This window comes from Pseudophryne corroboree, chromosome 6 (assembly GCF_028390025.1).
Source record: "Pseudophryne corroboree isolate aPseCor3 chromosome 6, aPseCor3.hap2, whole genome shotgun sequence".
Lineage (NCBI taxonomy): Eukaryota > Metazoa > Chordata > Amphibia > Anura > Myobatrachidae > Pseudophryne > Pseudophryne corroboree.
The window spans coordinates 331,570,865-331,596,147 of NC_086449.1; the positions used below are offsets into that span (position 1 = coordinate 331,570,865).

At 45.4% G+C, this 25,283-nt stretch overlaps 1 protein-coding gene across 8 annotated transcripts in view; it reads right to left on the minus strand.

Moving 5' to 3' along the window:
• Positions 1–6,717: 6,717 nt before the first annotated feature.
• FAM219B (family with sequence similarity 219 member B) overlaps positions 6,718–25,283 on the minus strand; it is a 79,219-nt gene continuing 60,653 nt past the window's right edge. For all 8 annotated transcript variants that reach the window (XM_063926390.1, XM_063926389.1, XM_063926386.1 and 5 more), the window contains exon 6: positions 6,718–9,750. In XM_063926390.1, the coding sequence (XP_063782460.1) occupies positions 9,592–9,750 (159 nt within the window). In that variant the 3' untranslated portion in view covers positions 6,718–9,591. The remainder of the gene's footprint in view (positions 9,751–25,283) is intronic.

Here is a 25,283-nt window from a genome sequence, read left to right on the forward strand (position 1 = left end):
GGACGTTTGGCAAATTCACCACTGGCACCCTGTGCTCTTCACAGCTGAAAGCAGGTTCTCACTGAGCACGTGACAGAGTCTGGAGACGCCAAGGAGAACGTTCTGCTGCCTGCAACATCCTCCAGCATGACCAGTTTGGCAGTGGGTCAGTAATGGTGTGGGGTGGCATTTCTTTGGGGGGCCGCACAGCCCTCCATGTGCTCGCCAGAGGTAGCCTGACTGCCATTAGGTACCGAGATGAGATCCTCAGACCCCTTTTGGGACCATATGCTGGTGCGGTTGGCCCTGGGTTCCTCCTAATGCAAGACAATGCTAGACCTCACGTGGCTGGAGTGTGTCAGCAGTTCCTGCAAGACGAAGGCATTGATGCTATGGACTGGCCCGCCGTTCCCCAGAACTGAATCCAATTGAGCACATCTGGGACATCATGTCTCGCTCCATCCACCAACGCCACGTTGCACCACAGACTGTCTAGGAGTTGGCTGATGCTTTAGTCCAGGTCTGGGAGGACATCCCTTAGGAGACCATCCACCACCTCATCAGGAGCATGCCCAGGCGTTGTAGAGAGGTCATACAGGCACGTGGAGGCCACACACACTACTGATCCTTATTATGATTTGTTTTAAGGACATTACATCAAAGTTGGATCAGCCTGTAGTGCGTTTTTCCACTTTAATTTTGAGTGTGACTCCAAATCCAGACCTCCATGGGTTAATAAATTTGATTTCCATTGATAATTTTTGTGTGATTTTGTTGTCAGCACATTCAACTATGTCAAGAACAAAGTATTTAATAAGAATATTTCATTCACTCAGATCTAGGATGTGTTGTTTAAGTGTTCCCTTTATTTTTTTGAGAAAATAATAAGAATTTACTTACCGATAATTCTATTTCTCATAGTCCGTAGTGGATGCTGGGGACTCCGTCAGGACCATGGGGAATAGCGGCTCCGCAGGAGACAGGGCACAAAAGTAAAAGCTTTAAGATCAGGTGGTGTGCACTGGCTCCTCCCCCTATGACCCTCCTCCAAGCCTCAGTTAGGATACTGTGCCCGGACGAGCGTACACAATAAGGAAGGATTTTGAATCCCGGGTAAGACTCATACCAGCCACACCAATCACACTGTACAACCTGTGATCTGAACCCAGTTAACAGCATGATAACAGCGGAGCCTCTGAAAAGATGGCTCACAACAATAATAACCCGATTTTTGTAACAATAACTATGTACAAGTATTGCAGACAATCCGCACTTGGGATGGGCGCCCAGCATCCACTACGGACTATGAGAAATAGAATTATCGGTAAGTAAATTCCTATTTTCTCTGACGTCCTAAGTGGATGCTGGGGACTCCGTCAGGACCATGGGGATTATACCAAAGCTCCCAAACGGGCGGGAGAGTGCGGATGACTCTGCAGCACCGAATGAGAGAACTCCAGGTCCTCCTCAGCCAGGGTGTGCCCCTGACCAAGTAGCAGCTCGGCAGAGTTGTAAAGCCGAGACCCCTCGGGCAGCCGCCCAAGATGAGCCCACCTTCCTTGTGGAATGGGCATTTACATATTTTGGCTGTGGCAGGCCTGCCACAGAATGTGCAAGCTGAATTGTACTACACATCCAACTAGCAACCGTCTGCTTAGAAGCAAGAGCACCCAGTTTTTTGGGTGCCTACAGGATAACAGCAAGTCAGTTTTCCTGACTCCAGCCGTCCTGGAAACCTATATTTTCAGGGCCCTGACAACATCTAGCAACTTGGAGTCCTCCAAGTCCCTAGTAGCCGCAGGTACCACAATAAGCTGGTGCAGGTGAAACGCTGACACCACCTTAGGGAGAAACTGGGGACGAGTCCGCAGCTCTGCCCTGTCCGAATGGACAATCAGATATGGGCTTTGTGAGACAAAGCCGCCAATTCTGACACTCGCCTGGCCGAGGCCAGGGCCAACAGCATGGTCACTTTCCATGTGAGATATTTCAAATCCACAGATTTGAGCGGTTTAAACCAATGTGATTTGAGGAATCCCAGAACTACGTTGAGATCCCACAGTGCCACTGGAGGCACAAAAGGGGGTTGTATATGCAGTACTCCCTTGACAAACTTCTGGACTTCAGGAACTGAAGCCAATTTTTTCTGGAAGAAAATTGACAGGGCCGAAATTTGAACCTTAATGGACCCCAATTTGAGGCCCATAGACACTCCTGTTTGCAGGAAATGCAGGAATCGACCGAGTTGAAATTTCTTCGTGGGGCCTTCCTGGCCTCACACCCCGCAACATATTTTCGCCACATGTGGTGATAATGTTGTGCGGTCACCTCCTTCCTGGCTTTGACCAGGGTAGGAATGTTGGAACAGACATGGTACTTGCTGAAGCAAGTCCCTTCTTAGCGGCAGAGGCCATGAGTCCTCTGTGAGCATTTCTTGAAGTTCCGGGTACCAAGTCTTTCTTGGCCAATCCGGAGCCACGAGTATAGTTCTTACTCCTCTACGTCTTATAATTCTCAGTACCTTGGGTATGAGAAGCAGAGGAGGGAACACATACACCGACTGGTACACCCACGGTGTTACCAGAACGTCCACAGCTATTGCCTGAGGGTCTCTTGACCTGGCGCAATACCTGTCCAGTTTTTTGTTCAGGCGGGACGCCATCATGTCCACCTTTGGTCTTTCCCAATGGTTCACAATCATGTGGAAGACTTCCCGATGAAGTCCCCACTCTCCCGGGTGGAGGTCGTGCCTGCTGAGGAAGTCTGCTTCCCAGTTGTCCACTCCCGGAATGAACACTGCTGACAGTGTTCTCACATGATTTTCCGCCCAGCGAAGAATCCTTGCAGTTTCTGCCATTGCCCTCCTGCTTCTTGTGCCGCCCTGTCTGTTTACGTGGGCGACTGCCGTGATGTTGTCCAACTGGATCAATACCGGCTGACCTTGAAGCAGAGGTCTTGCTAAGCTTAGAGCATTGTAAATTGCCCTTAGCTCCAGTATATTTATGTGGAGAGAAGTCTCCAGACTATATCACACTCCCTGGAAATTTTTTCCCTGTGTGACTGCTCCCCAGCCTCTCAGGCTGGCATCCGTGGTCACCAGGACCCAGTCCTGAATGCCGAATCTGCGGCCCTTTAATAGATGAGCACTCTGCAGCCACCGCAGAAGAAACACCCTTGTCCTTGGAGACAGGGTTATCCACTGATGCATCTGAAGATGCGATCCGGACCATTTTTCCAGCAGATCCCACTGAAAAGTTCTTGCGTGAAATCTGCCGAATGGAATCGCTTAGTAAGAAGCCACCATTTTTCCCAGGACCCTTGTGCAATGATGCACTGACACTTTTCCTGGTTTTAGGAGGTTCCTGACTAGCTCGGATAACTCCCTGGCTTTCTTCTCCGGGAGAAACACCCTTTTCTGGACTGTGTCCAGAATCATCCCTAGGAACAGCCGATGTGTCGTCGGAAACAACTGCGGTTTTGGAATATTTAGAATCCACCCGTGCTGTCGTAGAACTAATTGAGATAGTGCTACTCCGACCTCCAACTGTTCTCTGGACCTTGCTCTTATCAGGAGGTCGTCCCTTTTCTTTGAAGAAGAATCATCATTTCGGCCATTACCTTGGTAAAGACCCGGGGTGCCGTGGACAATCCAAACGGCAGCGTCTGAAACTGATAGTGACAGTTCTGTACCACGAACCTGAGGTACTCTTGGTGAGAAGGGCAAATTGGGACATGGAGGTAAGTATCCCTGATGTCCCGGGACACCCTATAGTCCCCTTCTTCCTGGTTCGCTATCACTGCTCTGAGTGACTCCATCTTGATTTGAACCTTTGTAAGTGTTCAAATATTTCAGATTTAGAATAGGTCTCACCGAGCCTTCTGGCTTCAGTACCACAACATAGTGTGGAATAATACCCCTTTCCTTGTTGTAGGAGGGGTACTTTGATTATCACCTGCTGGGAATACAGCTTGTGAATTGTTTCCAATACTGCCTCCCTGTCGGAGGGAGACGTTGGTAAAGCAGACTTCAGGAACCTGCGAGGGGGAAACGTCTCGACTTTCCAATCTGTACCCCTGGGATCCTACTTGTAGGATCCAGGGGTCCTGTACGGCCCCAGCGTCATGCTGAGAAACTTGGCAGAAGCGGTGGAGGCTTCTGTTCCTGGGAATGGGCTGCCTGCTGCAGTCTTCTTCCCTTTCCTCTATCCCTGGGCAGATATGACTCTTATGGGGACGAAAGGACTGAGGCTGAAAAGACGGTGTCTTTTTCTGCAGAGATGTGACTTAGGGTAAAAACGGTGGATTTTCCAGCAGTTGCCGTGGCCACCAGGTCCGATGGACCGACCCCAAATAACTCCTCCCCTTTATACGGCAATACTTCTTTGTGCCGTTTGGAATCTGCATCACCTGACCACTGTCTTGTCCATAAACATCTTCTGGCAGATATGGACATCGCACTTACTCTTGATGCCAGAGTGCAAATATCCCTCTGTGCATCTCGTATATATAGAAATGCATCCTTTAAATGCTCTATAGTCAATAAAATACTGTCCCTGTCAAGGGTATCAATATTTTTAGTCAGGGAAACCGACCAAGCCACCCCAGCTCTGCACATCCAGGCTGAGGCGATCGCTGGTCGCAGTATAACACCAGTATGTGTGTATATACTTCTTAGGAGGCTGGAAAATATCCTATCAGTTGGCTCCTTGAGGACAGCCCTATCCGGAGACGGTACCGCCACTTGTTTTGATAAGCGCGTGAGCGCCTTATCCACCCTAAGGGGTGTTTCCCAACGCGCCCTAACTTCTGGCGGGAAAGGGTATACCGCCAATAATTTTCTATCGGGGGAAACCCACGCATCATCACACACTTCATTTAATTTATCTGATTCAGGAAAAACTACAGGTAGTTTTTTCACACCCCACATAATACCCTTTTTTGTGGTACTTGTAGTATCAGAAATATGTAACACCTCCTTCATTGCCCTTAACAAGTAACGTGTGGCCCTAAAGGAAAATACGTTTGTTTCTTCACCGTCGACACTGAAATCAGTGTCTGTGTCGACCGACTGAGGTAAATGGGCGTTTTAAAGCCCCTGACGGTGTTTGAGACGCCTGGACAGGTACTATTTTTTTGCCGGCCGTCTCTGTTGACATTATCACGTAATTCCTTGAATAAGCCATCCATTCCGGTGTCGACTCCCTAGAGAGTGACATCACCATTACAGGCAATTGCTCCGCCTCCTCACCAACATTGTCCTCATACATGTCGACACACACGTACCGACACAGCACACACACAGGGAATGCTCTGATAGAGGACAGGACCCCACTAGCCCTTTGGGGAGACAGAGGGAGAGTTTGCCAGCACACACCAAAAACGCTATAATTATACAGGGACAACCTTTATATAAGTGTTTATCCCTTATAGCATTTTAATATATATATAGTCATATCGCCAAATAAGTGCCCCCCCCTCTCTGTTTTAACCCTGTTTCTGTAGTGCAGTGCAGGGGAGAGCCTGGGAGCCTTCCCACCAGCATTTCTGTGAGGGAAAATGGCGCTGTGTGCTGAGGAGAATAGGCCCCGCCCCCTTTTTTCGGTGGGCTGCTTCTCCCGTTTTTCTGAGACCTGGCAGGGGTTAAATACATCCATATAGCCCCCAGGGGCTATATGTGATGTATTTTTAGCCAGAATAAGGTACTATCATTGCTGCCCAGGGCGCCCCCCCCAGCGCCCTGCACCCTCAGTGACCGCTGCTATGAAGTGTGCTGACAACAATGGCGCACAGCTGCAGTGCTGTGCGCTACCTTATGAAGACTGAAAAGTCTTCTGCCGCCGGTTTCTGGACCTCTTCACTTTTCGGCATCTGCAAGGGGGTCGGCGGCGCGGCTCCGGGACGAACCCCAGGGTGAGACCTGTGTTCCGACTCCCTCTGGAGCTAATGGTGTCCAGTAGCCTAAGAAGCCAATCCATCCTGCACGCAGGTGAGTTCACTTCTCTCCCCTAAGTCCCTCGATGCAGTGAGCCTGTTGCCAGCAGGACTCACTGAAAATAAAAAACCTAACAAAACTTTTACTCTAAGCAGCTCTTTAGGAGAGCCACCTAGATTGCACCCTTCTCGGCCGGGCACAAAAATCTAACTGAGGCTTGGAGGAGGGTCATAGGGGGAGGAGCCAGTGCACACCACCTGATCCTAAAGCTTTTACTTTTGTGCCCTGTCTCCTGCGGAGCCGCTATTCCCCATGGTCCTGACGGAGTCCCCAGCATCCACTTAGGACGTCAGAGAAATATATATATATATATATATATATATATATATATATATATATATATATATATATATATATATATATATATAAAGAATGACCACTGCATGAATATTACTTTATTTTCTCTAGATGTATATAATTTAGTAAATACCGTATATCAGGTATGATAGATATCCTGGCAGTCACCTTTCTGACGGTCAGAATGCAGACAGCAGCATCCCAATATTCTATATACGGACTGATCCCAGTGAGAATTTAGAATTTTAACCCTAACCCACCCATCCCGCAACCTAAACCTAACCTCCCTCCCCCCACTCCTTCACCTTGCAGCCTAGTCCCAGTACTCACCATCGGGCTGCTGTCTGTATTCTAACAGTCCTAAAATATACACACACACACCTTTCATTGATGTACTATGCAATTCTAAATAATTAATGATCTACAGAAGTGTAATACATGGGAAAACACCAGTTCTAAATACTGTTTATTATCACTTTACAATATTTATCTATACTGTATCTCCAGTAGGAAAAACAAAATGTATTTTATATCTATAATACAGTTACACACCTTTTACCTGACCCACCCTGTTGTGTAAGAGCCACTTCTGGCCTACTTCAGACTCAGTGCGCCAGGAACCACAGCAGGTCATGTTTCATTGATTACCTTTGTTGTGGAGAGGTGAAACAATTAAAGTCTGTGATTCTTAGCTTCTCAGCATTTGCTAACAGTGCAGGTTTTCTACCTCTCCTTATAGGAACCCAAAGGAATTACAGTAATTTGTAGCACATATAGTGGTGTTATAATGAACAAGTAATTAATTACTATACAGCTCCTCCCAATATAGGTGAAAACCATGTTAGAGAAAGATAACTGAACACTCATGTCCTCACTCAAGGAAACTAGCACATGTAGTCTGGTTGGGAGTAGGGGTGTAAGCTGGGTTCTAGCTCAGGATCTACCAGCTCTGGTCCTTTACCAGCAATCAGGTCATTTTGAGTATATGTGTAAATATGCAAAGGTTAATGCATATACTTAACTGGGTCAGTCATTTTACCTATCCCCACCACAAGGGTTATTACAGTCAACATGATCTGTTGGGGATACCCTGCTTTTTCTGAAGTACAGCAATACGTAATGGTAACAGCAATTCATTGACTACTATAGAACAATGTTCTGGGTTAGGTTCTTAAAAACATAGTAATAATTCTAATCCAGCTGTAGATCAGACAAAATAGTGCAATTCTATCGGTGACAGATTAAGAAAATAAAGCAATTCTGAAAATATTAGACATTTTATAAATGGTAACAAATATCTTTGCCAAACAGCCCAACTGTGTCTTATACAAGAATATAAAAAATAAAATAAAAATAATAGGTAATGATCCGTTGGAATAAAATTAGTGTTAGATATCTAAAATACTTTTATATAATTATATATTACTAATGTTTTTCAAAAGAAAAATATTGTGAGTTATTGCTTAAAAAAAACTAAAAAAAACTGTCCGCGCTCGGTATTTAAAAGGATTTTCTTTAGGCTTCAGAGAAGCACAAACTCTAGGCGGGGGCTTGCTGCTCAGAGGGTTTGACCAATTTTTAAAACTGCACCGATAGGAAATGTTATCATTTAATATCACTGCTTTTAAAATTGAGGTGTAAAAGCAGTGGCTTAATAAATCTAGCCTAGGTGCTGTTTGAGCTCATAAAATTATTTTGAAGTCTCTCTTTATACAGCTGCATATTTCTAATAAAATCTGTCCCATTTAGCAGAAAGCATTTTACTTTACCAGTATACAGAAGCTTACTTTAAGGGGAGGCACAGTTCATCCTATCCATTTAGAACAAAACATACTATTCCACATGTCAATGTTCCTCACTTGTATTAGGCCTTAGAGAGGCCTGGCACAACCAAGGGAAGCAGCATTCTCCCACACCTCTGAATTGTAGGCAATGTTCTCTTTTATGTGATATTTTGTACAGATGTTACACTTTCACAAGCTAATGGGGCCTATACAGCTGTGGAGTTTTGGGACAATTCCTTGTTTGATTTCCCTTACCCAGACATCGGGAGAACAAGTCATAAAGCCTTGATTCACCAATAACAACCAAAAAATGATCAGGAGCAGTGTCGGGCATTCTTAAAATTATGGATTTTGAAGTCCCCTGACAGAATCGCCCACATTATTGATTATTAGCTGCCAATAGTAACTAGTAATCTTTTACAGAGCCTTGCTATTTATTATTTTATATATTTCTGTAAACAGAGGGGGGGGGGGGGGGGGAGGGTCATGAGCTCTCCTTTCCCTTTTAATCAAACCATTGGAAAAGTCCTAATAAAACCTGTGTCTATCCCAACTTACCTAGCTGACCAGAACTACTGGATTAGTTTTAGAAGTGTGGAATGAAATGTTTTTGTCAAGAAAACTTTGTAAAACATTTTTGCATTGAAAGACTTCTATTTCCTATTAAAAATAGACAATTTATAGGCTGTAAAATAATTGTATGCCAGCCAAACAACCTTGTAACGGGATGTTTAAATTCCTAATAGTGTAACAAAGTGACCACAAGGTGGTCTGGCTAAACATTCAAATCCATTCCATTGTGCTTGGTACTATGTATCAGGATTCCTGTGCAGTCTAGAATAAAGTTCTCGCAGAAATGCTTTGTTGTGAAGTACAAGATGACAATTTCCTAGGTAAAACCGCCACCATGTAACAGTCTAGTTTAAGGTAACAGATGTTCAAGTAGGACAAGTTGTTTCTTGCAGCAGAAGTGAAACAGTCCGTTATTCAAGACCATTGGGCAGCCAGTCAAGCAGATTCAGCTAAGATAAAATATATAAAACCAAGAAAGAAGATAAAAAAAAAAAAAAGTAGGGGGCATAGGAGACAGATATGCGACTGTGATCCATTGTTGAATGTCCTTGTTGCAAGGAAGTATTTAGATATCCTCTACAGTTGCTTCTGAACTACATTCAGATGCCATGTCATGTTTTACACAAGACCACTGGTGTAAACGTGCCATCTGAAGAGATAGGTGTAATCTTTAGATTGTCATGCGAGACTGAAAACGTTCTCTGTAACATAAGATTCAAGGTGGAGCCATGTCCACCCACCATGTCCTCCTCCACTACATGGGACCTGAACAGGATCTTTGGACATTTTATTTCATTTTAAGCAGTGAGGCGCCTGGCCACATCCCTCATATCTGGTCCATCTCCTCTCTTCACCCAAGCCTTTTTTTTTGGTACACTGGCCAGTCAGTGACCTCGCAAAATAGAGGGAATATGGAGTTGTAACTAGAAGAAAACAGCAGGATTTGTGAACAGTCTCCATGTTTGATCACTGGATGCAGCAGGACCAAGACTCTCCTAAGCAGCATGGACAGGACACAGATCGTACAGGCTTGGGTGGAATCAAATCCAAATCCTCATCATCTGGAATCTCATCCAAGTGATATCCATCTTGGAGAAGTTGCCTATTAAGGTCTTGAGAAACCAGCTGTGGAAACAAACAAAATATTAAAAATACATAAATATATATTAGTAATCAAAGATTACTTCAGCTAAAACCAGCAGTAATGTTACATACAAATATAAACAATATTTGGAAATCTACTATGCATAAGTGTGTTGAGCTTATTACAAAGAATAAGATATTTTAAACATTGTTGTAAAAACAGATGTCTTTTCCTGTGCATAATAGAAGTCCTGTTAGTAAGTGCCCACACATTTTGTTACGCCTAATTTGGTCATTTGTATACTCTCCTTGTTTTACAGCCTTTTATCTTGGCGACAAAACACCACGGGCTAAATGTAATAACCTGCGAGTAGCAGGAAGTGCGGGAATTCATGAGAGTTTAAAGCGCCAATCATTTACATGGCAAAACCAACCTGGTGTGCCATGTAAATGATTGGCCAGATTTTTAAAGCTGCAAACTCACACGAAATCCCACACTTCCGGCTTCTCACAGGATATTACATTGAGCCCCAAATCTGTACAATCTAATTTTTGCAGTTATTTAACAATTATGTACTGAGTAATCCATGCACTTTTAGATTATGTACTAACATTTTTAAATCGCATTTACCATGCATTTTTTGTTCACATTAAATCGGAAAGGTTTTTTTTTAGCCTCACCCTGTATATGTATGCAGCATGAAAAAGGAGCTTTCACCAAGTATTTTATAATAATTTGTACTTATTCAAAGTAAAACTTCATATAAATATTCTTATTTGAGAACACCAGTAATCAGAAATGGTAGTCAGTTTGCAGACGATTCCCTTCAGTTGCCATGAATTGTAGTCTTCCCCGTAATCTCTATCACCATCTACAGCTCTACTGTCCGTCTTGCCCAGGTGTGAATGATACATCTTGGGGGAAGTTTAGCGGTAATGAAAGTGTGGGACATAATGGGACAGCGACAGCCTGTATGACTGCGGTGAGTGTAGGCATGGACTGGAACTAAGAGATGCCACACAGCAGGCTAGGATATAGCACACACAATCCCTTACATTTGCTCAGAGTCTGCACCATGGGACAGCCTGTTTAGCATATGCTCCCCCCTGTGCTAGGCAGGTACAATATTTGCGATGACATACATTTATATACCACTGGAAAACATTGCAGTCAGGATGTCCGACCCTAGCAAATCACTGATAAAATGAGTTTGATAACAGGGTTACATGCAATGCTATTGTTATCACTAACAACTGCATCTCTAGAAGGTGAGGGTAGGTCTGTGTATTTGTTTCTTGTGGAAAGAATCAGTTACAATTGTAAATGCTAGCCTTGTGTAGCCTGCGCCCAGAGCTTTTGCTTGATATGAACTGAAAATAAGAATTTACTCACCGGTAATTCTATTTCTCGTAGTCCGTAGTGGATGCTGGGAACTCCGTAAGGACCATGGAGAATAGACGGGCTCCGCAGGAGACTGGGCACTCTAAAGAAAAGATTAGGTACTATCTGGTGTGCTCTGGCTCCTCCCTCTATGCCCCTCCTCCAGACCTCAGTTAGGGAAACTGTGCCGGGAAGAGCTGACACTACAAGGAAAGGAAATTTTGAATCCAGGGTAAGACTCATACCAGCCACACCGTACAACTTGTGATACCTTTACCCAGTTAACAGTATGAACAACAACTGAGCCTCACTCAACGGATGGCTCATAACAATAACCCTTAGTTAAGCAATAACTATATACACGTATTGCAGAAAGTCCGCACTTGGGACGGCGCCCAGCATCCACTACCGACTACGAGAAATAGAATTACCGGTGAGTAAATTCTTATTTTCTCTGACGTCCTAGTGGATGCTGGGAACTCCGTAAGGACCATGGGGATTATACCAAAGCTCCCAAACGGGCGGGAGAGTGCGGATGACTCTGCAGCACCAAATGAGCAAACACAAGGTCCTCCTCAGCCAGGGTATCAAACTTGTAGAACTTTGCAAATGTGTTTGAACCCGACCAAGTAGCCGCTCGGCAAAGCTGTAAAGCCGAGACCCCTCGGGCAGCCGCCCAAGAAGAGCCCACCTTCCTTGTGGAATGGGCTTTTACTGATTTTGGATGCGGCAATCCAGCCGCAGAATGAGCCTGCTAAATCGTGCTACAGATCCAGCGAGCAATAGTTTGCTTTGAAGCAGGAGCACCCAGCTTGTTGGGGGCATGCAAGATAAACAGCAAGTCAGTCTACCTGACTCCAGCCGTTCTGGAAACATATATTTTCAAAGCCCTGACTACGTCCAGCAACTTGGAGTCACCCGAGTAGCCGCAGGCACCACAATAGGTTGGTTCAAATGAAACGAGGACACCACCTTTGGGAGAAATTGGGGACGAGTCCTCAATTCTGCCCTGTCCATATGGAAGATCAGATATGGGCTTTAACATGACAAAGCCGCCAATTCCGACACACGCCTCGCCGATGCTAAGGCCAACAGCATGACCACTTTCCACGTGAGATACTTCAGTTCCACGGTCTTAAGTGGCTCAAACCAGTGGGATTTCAGGAAATCCAACACAACGTTAAGATCCCAGGGTGCCACTGGTGGCACAAAAGGGGGCTGAATATGCAGCACTCCCTTAACAAATGTCTGAACCTCAGGCAGTGAAGCCAGTTCTTTTTCAAAGAAAATGGATAGGGCCGAAATCTGGACCTTTATGGACCCCAATTTTAGGCCCATAGTCACCCCTGACTGTAGGAAGTGCAGGAAACGACCCAGTTGGAATTCCTCTGTAGGGGCCTTCCTGGCCTCACACCAAGCAACATATTTTCGCCATATACGGTGATAATGCTTTGCTGTCACGTCTTTCCTAGCCTTTATCAGCATAGGAATAACTTCATCTGGAATGCCTTTTTCCGCTAGGATCCGGCGTTCAACTGCCATGCCGTCAAACGCAGCCGCGGTTAGTCTTGGAACAGACAGGGCCCTTGTTGCAGCAGGTCCTGTCTGAGAGGCAGAGGCCATGGGTCCTCTGTGCGCATTTCTTGCAGTTCCGGGTACCAAGTCCTTCTTGGCCAGTCCGGAACAATGAGTATTGTTCTTATTCCTCTCTTTCTTACTATTCTCAGTACTTTTGGTATGAGAGGAAGAGGAGGAAACACATATACCGACTGGTACACCCACGGTGTCACTAGGGCGTCCACAGCTATCGCCTGAGGGTCCCTTGACCTGGCGCAATATCTTTTTAGCTTTTTGTTGAGGCGGGACGCCATCATGTCCACCTGTGGCAGTTCCCATCGGTTTGCAATCAGTCGGAAGACTTCTTGATGAAGTTCCCACTCCCCCGGGTGGAGGTCGTGTCTGCTGAGGAAGTCTGCTTCCCAGTTGTCCACTCCCGGAATGAACACTGCTGACAGTGCTTGCACGTGATTCTCCGCCCATCGAAGAATCTTTGTGGCTTCCGCCATTGCCATCCTGCTTCTTGTGCCGCCCTGGCGGTTTACATGGGCGACCGCCGTGATGTTGTCTGACTGAATCAGCACTGGCCGGTTTCGAAGCAGGGGCTCTGCTTGACTCAGGGCGTTGTAAATGGCCCTTAACTCCAGTATATTTATGTGTAGAGAAGTCTCCAGACTTGACCACAGCCCTTGGAAGTTTCTTCCCTGTGTGACTGACCCCATCCTCGGAGGCTTGCATCCGTGGTCACCAGGACCCAGTCCTGTATGCCGAACCTGCGGCCCTCGAGAAGGTGAGCACTCTGCAGCCACCACAGAAGAGACACCCTGGCCCTTGGGGACAGGGTGATCAGCCGATGCATCTGAAGATGCGATCCGGAGCACTTGTCCAACAGATCCCACTGAAAGATCCTCGCATGGAACCTGCCGAAGGGAATGGCTTCGTATGAAGCCACCATCTTTCCCAGGACTCGCGTGCAGTGATACACCGATACCTGTTTTGGTTTCAGGAGGTCCCTGACCAGAGATGCTAATTCCTGGGCCTTCTCCACCGGGAGAAACACCTTCTTCTGTTCTGTGTCCAGAATCATGCCCAGGAAAAGCAGACGCGTCGTAGGAATCAGCTGCGACTTTGGAACATTCAGAATCCAGCCGTGCTGTTGCAACACTTCCTGAGAGAGTGCTACGCTGATCAACAACTGCTCCCTGGACCTCGCCTTTATGAGGAGATCGTCCAAGTACGGGATAATTATAACTCCCTTCTGCCGAAGGAGTATCATCATTTCGGCCATTACCTTGGTAAATATTCTCTGTGCCGTGGACAGGCCAAACGGCAACGACTGGAACTGGTAATGACAGTCCTGTACCACAAATCTGAGGTACTCCTGGTGAGGTGGGTAAATGGGGACATGCAAGTAAGCATCTTTGATGTCCAACGACACCATAAAATCCCCCTCTTCCAGGCTTGCAATAACCGCTCTGAGCGATTCCATTTTGAACTTGAATTTCTTTATATAAGTGTTCAAGGACTTTAAATTCAGAATGGGTATCACCGAACCGTCCGGTTTCGGTACCACAAACATTGTGGAATAGTAACCCCTTCCCGCACCTGGCTCCGCCTGTGGAGCCCCAACGTCATGCGATGGACTTAGTGGAAGCAGGGGAGGACTTTTGTTCCTGGGAACTGGCTGCATGGTGCAGCTTCTTACCTCTACCCCTGCCTCTGGCAAGAAAGGATGCACCCCTGACCCTCTTGCCTTTTTGGGAACGAAAGGACTGCATTTGATAATACGGTGCTTTCTTAAGCTGTGAGGAAACCTGAGGCAAGAAAGTGGACTTTCCAGCTGTCGCTGTAGACACGAGGTCCGACAGACCGTCCCCAAACAATTCCTCACCCTTATAAGGCAAAACCTCCATGTGTTTTTTAGAATCAGCATCTCCTGTCCATTGCCGAGTCCATAAGACCCTCCTGGCAGAAATGGACATAGCATTAATTCTAGAGCCCAGCAGGCAAATGTCCCTCTGAGCATCTTGCATATATAAGACGACGTCTTTGATATGGCCCAGGGTTAGCAAAACAGTATCTCTGTCGAGGGAATCTATGTCGTCTAACAGAGTATCTGTCCACGCTGCTACAGCACTACACATCCAGGCTGAAGCAATAGCAGGTCTCAGTAGAGTACCAGAGTGTGTATACACTGACTTCAGGATAGCTTCCTGCTTTCTATCCGCAGGCTCCTTTAGGGCGGCCGTATCCTGAGACGGCAGGGCCACCTTTTTAGATTAGCGTGTCAGCGCCTTGTCCACCCTAGGGGATGTTTCCCAACGTAACCTGTCCGTTGGCGGGAAAGGGTACGTCATCAGTAACCTCTTAGAAATCACTAATTTCTTATCAGGGGAACGCCACGCTTCACACAATTCATTTAATTCATCAGATGGGGGAAAAGTCACTGGCTGCTTTTTCTCCCCAAACATATAAACCCTCTTGGTATTAACCGGGTTACTCTCAGAAATGTGTAATACATCTTTCATTGCAATAATCATGTATCGGATGGCCTTGGTCATTTTAGACTGTAAATGTGCCTCATCATCGTCGACACTGGAGTCGGACTCCGTGTCGACATCTGTCAACCATCTGAGATAGAGGGCGTTTATGAGCCCCTGACAGTTTCTGAGTCGCCTGGGCAGGCGCGGGCTGAGACCCCAGCTGTCCCAAGGCTGCAGCGTCATCAAACCTTTTATGTAAGGAGTTTACATTGTCATTTAAGACCTTCCACATATCCATCCAATCAGGTGTCGGCCCCGACGGGGGCGATACCACACTTATCTGCCCTTGCTCCGCCTCCACGTAACCTTCCTCATCAAACATGTCGACACAGCCGTACCGACACCGCACACACACACACAGGGAATGCTCAGACTGAGGACAGGACCCCACAAAGTCCTTTGGGGAGACAGAGAGAGAGTATGCTAGCACACACCACAGCGCTATATAACACAGGGATTTTCACTGCTAATAAGTGATATACCCAATAGCTGCTTTTTTTGTATTCTTTGCGCCTAAATTTATGTGCCCCCCCTCTCTTTTTAACCCGTCTTGTACCTGGATACTGCAGGGGAGAGCCTGGGGAGCTGCTTCCAGCGGAGCTGTGAAGAAAAAATGGCGCTGGTGTGCTGAGGAAGGCCCCGCCCCCTCAGTGGCGGGCTTCTGTCCCGCTTTCAGTGTAAAATAATGGCGGGGGTTTTTACATATATACAGTGCTAGACTGTATATATGTATTTTTATGCCAAAGGTACTTCAATTGCAGCCCAGGGCGCCCCCCCCCCCCCCCCAGCGCCCTGCACCCTACAGTGACCGGAGTGTGTAAGTGTGCTGGGAGCAATGGCGCACAGCTGCGGTGCTGTGCGCTACCTTAATGAAGACAGGAGTCTTCAGCCGCCGATTTCGTTGTCTTCCAGCTTCTGTTCTTCTGGCTCTGCGAGGGGGACTGCGGCGCGGCTCCGGGAACGGACGATCGAGGACAGGTGCCTGTGTTCGTACCCTCTGGAGCTAATGGTGTCCAGTAGCCTAAGAAGCACAAGCTAGCTGCAAGCAGGTAGGTTTGCTTCTCTCCCCTTAGTCCCACGTAGCAGTGAGTCTGTTGCCAGCAGAAGCTCACTGAAAATAACAAACCTAATAAATACTTTCTTTACTAGTAAGCTCAGAAAAGCCCACTAGGAGCACCCAGCTCTGGCCGGGCACAGATTCTAACTGAGGTCTGGAGGAGGGGCATAGAGGGAGGAGCCAGTGCACACCAGATAGTACCTAATCTTTTCTTTAGAGTGCCCAGTCTCCTGCGGAGCCCGTCTATTCCCCATGGTCCTTACGGAGTTCCCAGCATCCACTAGGACGTCAGAGAAATATATGATATTGCAGGGTGGAAAGCTCTCCTATATCACTTTCACATCACAAATGCCAGGTCGCACCCGGGAATTGGAAACAAGTGCGACGCAGCATTGGACCCCGAGCACTGGCTTCCTGACCAGTCATATCGCCATCGGGGGCGGCGCTGGGACACGAGATCATCTCCATGCTTCCTCTCCCTATGCTGTGAACGGGTACCGGGTCGCATTGACCCGGGTAACCCGTTCACACTGCACCCGACTCGGTAATAACCCTTCTTTATTCCCGGGTTGAATTACAGTGTCAGGCGACCTGGGAATTTGGGAGTGACCCTTTCACACCGTACAGCGACCCGGCAATATACCGGGTGGATACCAGGTTGTTTGTGTGGTCTGAAAGGGGGCACTAGTTTGCAGGGATCTGCCCCCACTCTGTTTGGCCACCCTGCTCAGACATCCACTGAGACTGGAGCAGTATTATAAGTGCTTATTTGATTTTATGGTGGGGTGAGGCTGGTATTGGCACAATATAAAAAGCACATGTTGCTGTATCAGAATGCATAGCCTTATATTCCCGTTTACCACCCTCAACCACATAGGGATGTGCCACACTCTAAGGCCTACAAATGAGCATTAAACGCTCCTCTCCCCATAAGATCCTGCATGACACCAAGGACCTACTGCACCAGTGGCAAGTTGCTGGCGGTTAAAGGGATCCCCCAAATACAACGGATAAAACTACAAATATATTGCTAAAAGTATAGACAGGGTGATAAACTCCATAAGAGACAAGATGACATCAAATACACACTCTATAGGATGCATAAATCTAGTGTTACTACAGTCACAGTATTAGTGTGTGCACCAAAGCCTGGTAAGTATAAGGAATACCTGTCACCCACAAGCAGTTCTCTATTTTATGGATAGCTTACAGCATCCATTACATCTGGGACATAAGCCACAGTTTTACAATGAAGAGCTTGTTAAAGGATCATGTTCTGGTGTTTACAGCAGCCACTGAAAATAGCCTTTCACCACGTTCTAACAGGGATTATCAAATGAAATAGTAATTATAATAAACACAGATTGAAATGTACATTTCACATAAGTCTTGGTATTAAGACATGGAGAAAGTCATTCCGGAAAGGTTTTTCTAATCATTACAGATGGATATTGAGCAGATTACACACCTGTGTATACATTGCAAACTTGTTGCATGTTACAGAAAATAGCAGCTCCATTTCAATGAAATTTTCCTGTGTAACATTTACATATTGTCACTGTAAATTAAACAGATTCTTTGAATATATTATATATATATATATATATATATATATATATATACATACATACATACATACACACATACACACACACACACATGTATGACCGGCACTCCAACAGCACAGCATAAATACCTGGGTGCCCTCCAGTGGCACTACAGAGCCCAGCAGACAGCACAAGTTGGTGGGCGGCACTCCAAGGATTTGTAAAGATTACACAGCTTCACAAGCTTTTTCAATCAACGTTTCAGACGCTTTTATTTGCGCCTTTCGTCAGGATACAAACAATGTACAAACCACATACCTTTATACCACCAGAGCGTGAGAAATCCCTCTTGCCGCTCCCGCGTTTCCGGCACCAGCGCAATGACGTCATACGCCCGTCTCCGTCCCGACGGTAACCATAGGAACCGTGGGCGGGACTGTATCCACAGCAACCAGGGTAACAAACCCCCGGACCAACTGGCCCCACAGGTTTGCGCTAGCTAAGGAATCATGGAGAACCAAGAGGTGATTTAGATAGAAAGACACCGCTACATGCTCATGCATAACTCCTGTCTCCGCCACAATGCGCCTGCGCGACCACACACACGCCCCATGCGACTCAAGGAGTAAGTCCCTATTACTAAGTGCTACCTCCACCTCCAACCACCTAGTACAGAAACCAAAGAGTGAGACCATAAATTAATACAAAGCTGTCCAACCCCTGTGGGGGTGCCGTCATCATGACCCAGGCCCATATATCAACCTAACAAGGGTTCCCAACCCCACATCAAAGGGGAGGGGATAATTGTACATTCCGGCCCTGATGATAACCCCCCACACAAGAGATGGGAATACAATTTACAAAAGGTAATAATTTCCTTACAACCCTCATAACACCCATATAGAGCGTGGAAAGGCAAACGAAACCTAAAGAGAAAACGGACAGGAAAAAAATATATATATGTCAAGGATAAACATATGGCTACTTACAGCTTCCTACATGGTTATTATTGGACACTGAAGTTCAGCCCCACTCTTTCATACACTTGACACGCAGTAGTTTGCACACTAAGGAATTACTGTGCGACAGCAGTGGAATGCCTGTGACTTAACATTGAATTGCATGAGCCGTTCATATTTTTATGGCAAAAAAACCCTGCAATATGTGCTGAATATTAATTAATGCTGGACTTCACTTTAAGTAACTTGCCACTAACTGAATCTGCCTCTTGGTCCTAAAATCTTGGCAACTAGACTTACTTTACTTCTGTTTCTGAATAGTGGCAGATAAATGGCATTGTCCAAAGCAGTCACATACTTGCCGATATGCTAGGAAATCACACATTACAGCACGACATAAGGTTTGTTGCTGCTACCAAGATCATTGCTGGTATCTGGAATGTCGTGGAAACTATGCTCATGTAGAGATGTCATTTTTTTCTTTTCTCATCTCTTCTGATCTGCATCACTCCTGTAATGCCCCATTCAGTTAACACATCAGAAATCATATTTTCTGCGCTTAGCAATACATCATTTCATTGGGTGGGCATTCAGATTTCATTTAGCATGTTTGTGATGGACTATAGTTTCCCTCTATAAACTTGTGTAATCAGGCTTACACAAAGTAAAGCAGTCCACAGAAGCTGTTTATACTATAAGGTATGGGCTCACTGGACATGTCAATATAGAACAATCACACACGAGAGAGATCCCCTACTTGTGTGGCGAATGGTACGAATCTTAAAAGTTCAGCACGTGGTCGTTGCTGGAGGTGGTAAAGGATGAAGAGGGACATGTTCACACAGTAATGGTGATCATTACGTGTAAATGCATAAATATTACATATATGGTGCCTTCATAGTCCAAAATAAAGCACTAGGGCTCTATGTAGATATAGCCCAATAGTCTGATCAGTATGTGGAAATCTAGCACATACAGACGCATCCTTCTTGGTCAAGCCTCTGTACTTTGAGTTGAGACACACATGGCGTATGAGAGCCACCAGATCCTGTGCCACTCGGCATGAAAATGCATCTTATTCACATAGTATGCGAATAAGACTCATAAGAAGACTATGCTGATCATACTTTTATGCGACATGCCTATATTTTGTGTTCGACTGCAGCTGCAAACAAAATGCATCGTTAGGGTCAGTGGAAAACATTAACGTAGCATTTCGTATGCAGAAACAGCCGCACACAGAACATACACATGCCGAATATCATAGCGATGTGAATAAGGCACAATATCAGACACACAGATGCACAAAAAGATGCTTAGTAAATAGGCTCAGGACTAGCCATGACTAGAAAGGCTGGTTTAACGTGACTACAGCAACAAGGGAGGACACATCTGTATTATACAGGTTGAGTATCCCATATCCAAATACTCCGAAATCCAGAATTTGAGTGAATGTGAGATAGTGAAACCTTTGTTTTCTGATAGCTCAATGTACACAAACTTTAATACAAAAAGTTATTAAAAATATTGTATTAAATAGCCTTCAGGCTGCGTGTATAAGGTCTATATGAAACAAATGACTTGTGTGAATGTACACACACCGTTTAATGCACAGTTATTAAAAATATTGGCTAAAATGACCAGCAAGCTGTGTGTATATGGTGTATATGAAACAAATGCATTCTACGCTTAGACTTAGGTCGTATCTCCATGATCTCCGTATGGTATGCAATTATTCCAAAATACGGAAAAAGCAGATATCCAAAAAGCTTGGGACCAGAAGTATTTTTGATAAGGAATACTCAACCGGGTGTGGTATTGAAAGTCGACATACCACACCCTGAGTGGGATCTGCATTGAAAGTCGACAGTAACTAGGTCGACAATGTCTAGGTCGACCACTATTGGTCGACAGTAACTAGGTCGACAGGGTCTTTAGGTCGGCATGTTCTAGGTCGACAGGTCAAAAGGTCGACATGAGTTTTTAATGTTATTTTGGTGTCGTTTTCTTCGTAGAGTGACCGGGAACCCCAATTAGTGCACCGCTTCGCTCGCCATGCTTCGGGCATGGTGCCTTCGCTTGTCACAGATTACAGTTCCAATCGTAGTCCACGTGGGTCGTGAAGTATGAAAAGGTTTAAAAAAAAAATTGTGAAAAACTCATGTCGACCTTTTGACCTGTCGACCTAGAACATGTAGACCTAAAGACCCTGTCGACCTAGTTACTGTCGACCAATAGTGGTCGACCTAGACATTGTCGACCTAGTTACTGTCGACTTTCAATCCGGATCCCACTCAACCTGTACTGGTCATTTAAAATGATGTGACATTATAGGAAATAGTGTGAGATTCTGAAGCATTTCTCCGGCAGGGTCCACAGGTTATCCACAGGATAATAATAGGATCTGATGATCCCTAGGGTTGATGTCAGCAGGGGGAAGTCAAACGTTCTTCTTGTCGCCCCTCCCTCCGGTTCATGACCAGTTTACTCCGAGTCTCCCGAAATGAACGGTTTCCTCGCTTCTGTCCCAGATGCTGTGCACGAGGGGACCCGGTCACAGCATAGGCGGCTGTGTGATGGGTGCATCTGTGTTCACTATAGGTTCATGGAATGGCAGTGTACACTAGTAGCGTCCGGATCCACTCAGCGTTTGCCAATGCATTGATCAATCCTGGAAGCGAGGAGAGTATCCCACTCTACTGAGTACGGGTTATACAGCACTAAATATCTATCTACCTTTTGAGTACGAATAGTTAGATAAGTGCCTATTGCATATGAGTCTGTATACATTTACGGTTGTTTCTTTCGCTTTGCGTCTGCATACGTTAGATCCATTCAAACATGATCAGTAATATGTTCTCCTACATACTTAAAAATGTGTTTGTAGTTGATGATGTGCTCATATTGCTAATTATACTAATGTATAACATGTGACCAACTGCTAGTGTGATTGCTGACTTTACTATATGTCTGTTTGTGTTTCTGATCCTCAATGCTGGTGCATGGGTAGGGTCAGACTGTATGTCACTTTAGAAACTTTAAAGTGATTAGTCACAAAGTGTGTAGTACACTGTGAAAGTGCTGATTATTTATCATGTCTAAGAGCGGCAAAGGTGAGGAAGGTACACTCACAGCAACACCAACACTCATATCATGTTTGTCTTGCAAAACTGTATTATCCTCTCAGGACTGGTTCGGGATGGTTTATGTGCAAATTGTTTTAGTTGTCAGCAAAGTACAAGGCAGATTCCTGTATGTCAGGTACAGATGGATCCACCTTGGGCTATGGGGGCGAATCAGAGATGTTCGCTTGCTAGCTGCTTTTAGCAGCATTGCACACGCTAAGCCGCCGCCCTCTGGGAGTGTATCTTAGCAGAATTGCGAACAAAAGATTCGCAGAATAGCAAAAATAAATTTCTTAGCAGTTTCTGAGTAGCTTCAGACCTACTCACAAATAGCGATCAGCTCAGGCCGTTTCGTTCCTGGTTTGACGTCACACACACGCCCAGCCACCAGCCACTCCCCCGTTTCTCTAGACACTCCCGCGTTTTTCCGCACACTCCCAGAAAACGGCCAGTTTCCGCCCAGAAACACCCACTTCCTGTCAATCACACTACGATCACTTCAACGATGAAAAATCTTCGTTCGGGCATGAGTAAATCTACTAAGTTTTGTGGTAAAATACTAACCGCATGCGCACTGCGAACCATGCGCATTTTTGCCTTAATCGCTCCGTTGCGAAAATCGGCAACGAGCGAACAACTCGGAATGACCCCCTATGTTTGCACAGACCTTATCCGGTATAGCTGCACAGATAATTGCTAAAGCTTCTGTACCAGGAATAGGTTACACTATTAACTTATACATGCAGCTCCCTACCTACGGTATATCAATTCCACCAGCAGCTTCTCAAAAGAAACAAGCTGATAAACTGATGGCAAGTAAATCTTCACCTTCACAGGCTACATATGAGGCAGGAGGAGGATTCATCGGAATATGAAAGCTCAATTAATTCTACTTCTGCATACGAAGAGGAAGAAGAGCTCAGAGCTCAGTGGATATAGCCAAGTTAATTAAAGCAATGAAAGCCATTCTATCCTTAGAGGATTCAGCAGAGCCGGTGTTAAAAACCAAGGCACCTGTGTTTAAACGTCCCAAAACAGTTAGAATAGAGTTTCCAGGGTCAGATCAGCTGGCTGAGATCATGGAAAAGGCTTAGGCCACACCCAATAAGAAGATTAGAATTCCCAAAAAAAAAAAAAAAAATGGTATTCCAATTATCCTCTTCCAGCTGGGGATTGTTTAAAAAGAGGTGGCTCCTAAAGTAGATACGCATGTGATTCGATTAGTGCAAAAATCTATATTACTTTTGCATTCAACATCATTAAATGATGTCACAGATAGGAGAGTGGATGGGTTTCTAAAAACTATATTTTCCCTGTCTGGGGCAGTCATAAGGCCAGCCATGGCTTCAGCTTGGATGGAAAAAAGAAAGCGGCTGCCTGGGCCGATACATTGGAGGGAGATTTTTCTGTAGCTTCTAGAGAGCAAAAATCCCATATAGCTCATATAAAACAGGCTGCAATATTCTTGGAAGAAGCAGCATTAGATATGGATACTATTGCCTCCAGGGCATCAGCTTCAACAATAGTTGCTCGCAGAGCAGTTTGGTTACGTACGTGGAAAGCCGATTCAGAATCTAAGGTGGTTTTGGAATCTTTGCCTTTTTCTGGAAATATTTTTTTTGTTAAAGAATTGGCAGATATTCTGGAGTCAGAAGCAGACTCCAAAAAGGTCAAGTTTCCTTCCACATACAACTTCAAACCTAAAGTTCCGGCTTTTCGGCCCTTTTGGTCTCAAGGAACAGCATGGGGAAAAAGGGATCGCAAGCAGCCCCAATACAACAAGTCTGGTAAGTCAAAAAAGCATTGGGCTACCAGAGGGCTGGCTTCCAAATCAAAGCAGAAGACAAGCCATCAGCCTGATGGTGCGGGCCTCCTCCTGGGGGACCCCGGGGTAGGGAGCCCGACTTCTTCAGTTTACACAGATCTGGCAGCAGCCTACAACAGATGTTTGGGTGCAGGTAGCAGTATCTCTAGGTTATGTTTTCCCCTTCAAGATAGAAAACCAACAAATTATATGCACTTGATGTACTGACAATAATTGTTAATCATTTGTTGATCCCTGTGTGTAGAGAATATGTTTGAATTCATTGAACAATTGAGAAACTTGCTTTTTAATAAAAGATTTTTACTGGAGTTAATATAAAAGTGAATACAAATTTAACAGCAATTGTAAAAGAAACTATACTGATAATAAAATTATTATATAAATCAAAAACGGATCTGAATATCAAAAATCCATTCGGGGCCAGAGCCAAGATTCTAATAGACTCAGCGCATTGGATACTAAATAGCAACAGTGTTATTCCTTTCAATAACGGCAGCCACGTATTGATATTAAATAGCAGAAGGATTGCTACAATCAGTGAGCACACACGCTGTGAAATGACAGTCCTGCTATGTAGTCAATTTGTAGCAGTAATTATTCACCTGCTGCCGGCGTCCCGGTGCAGAGACAGTTCAAATAGGTAATTTGCCCGATCCAGCGGGATAAGCAAATACCAAAAATGACTATGTATTATCCAGTGTATGTTCACCCTATATGTAGCTCCACAATGCCACTAGTAATGATTAGGTCAGTGACCAATTCTGACACGCGGGATGGATGGCACACCTTTTCTCCCGTTGGAGACTCCCGCACTGATCATATTGGCTTTTTTCAGCCGCCGCTTACAGCACACTGCCACCCACACGTGTAGGGTAATGTGGAGCCAAATCAACCCTCCGCTGCTGTTCGTATGGCCCGGCTCAGCATGCAGATGATGGTAGTTGCTGTAATCAGTTGAAAGCAGCCACAGATAGCTCAAACTGAAGCACTGTAACGATCCGTGGTTCAGGGATATCAGCTCAATCAACAGGGATGACGTCAACGCGTTTCGTCCCGTATACTCGGGACTTCAAGACTCAACAAGCACCCTCCTCGAACGTTTTTTTGTACCAGCCAGTCTCAGGTAGAGACGAAGGCCAGGGCTTTGCAAGCAGCAGTTCAGAAATTGCTTCAGTCAGGAGTAGTCATTCCAGTCCTCCCTGCACAACGAGGACAGGGTTTTTACTCCAACCTGTTTTTGGTTCAGAAGCCAAAATTGGTCATTTCGGCCCATTTTCAGTCTCAAAATGCTAAACAAATGCATTTGAGTACCTTGGTTTCACATGGAGACATAACGTTCCATAGTCTTCGCCATGGTGCCAGGGGATATGGTATTCCTGGATATACAGGATGCTTACCTACATGTTCCTATAGCACTGTCTCCGTGTTCTCAGGTTCGCTATCCTCTAACAGCATTTTCAGTTCCTGGCTCCACCCTTTGGGTTAGCCACAGCCCCCAGAGTATTTACCAAGATTATGATGGTTATGGCAGCTTATCTCCGCCAGCAGGAGATAAGAATTTTTACATACCTCGACGATCTT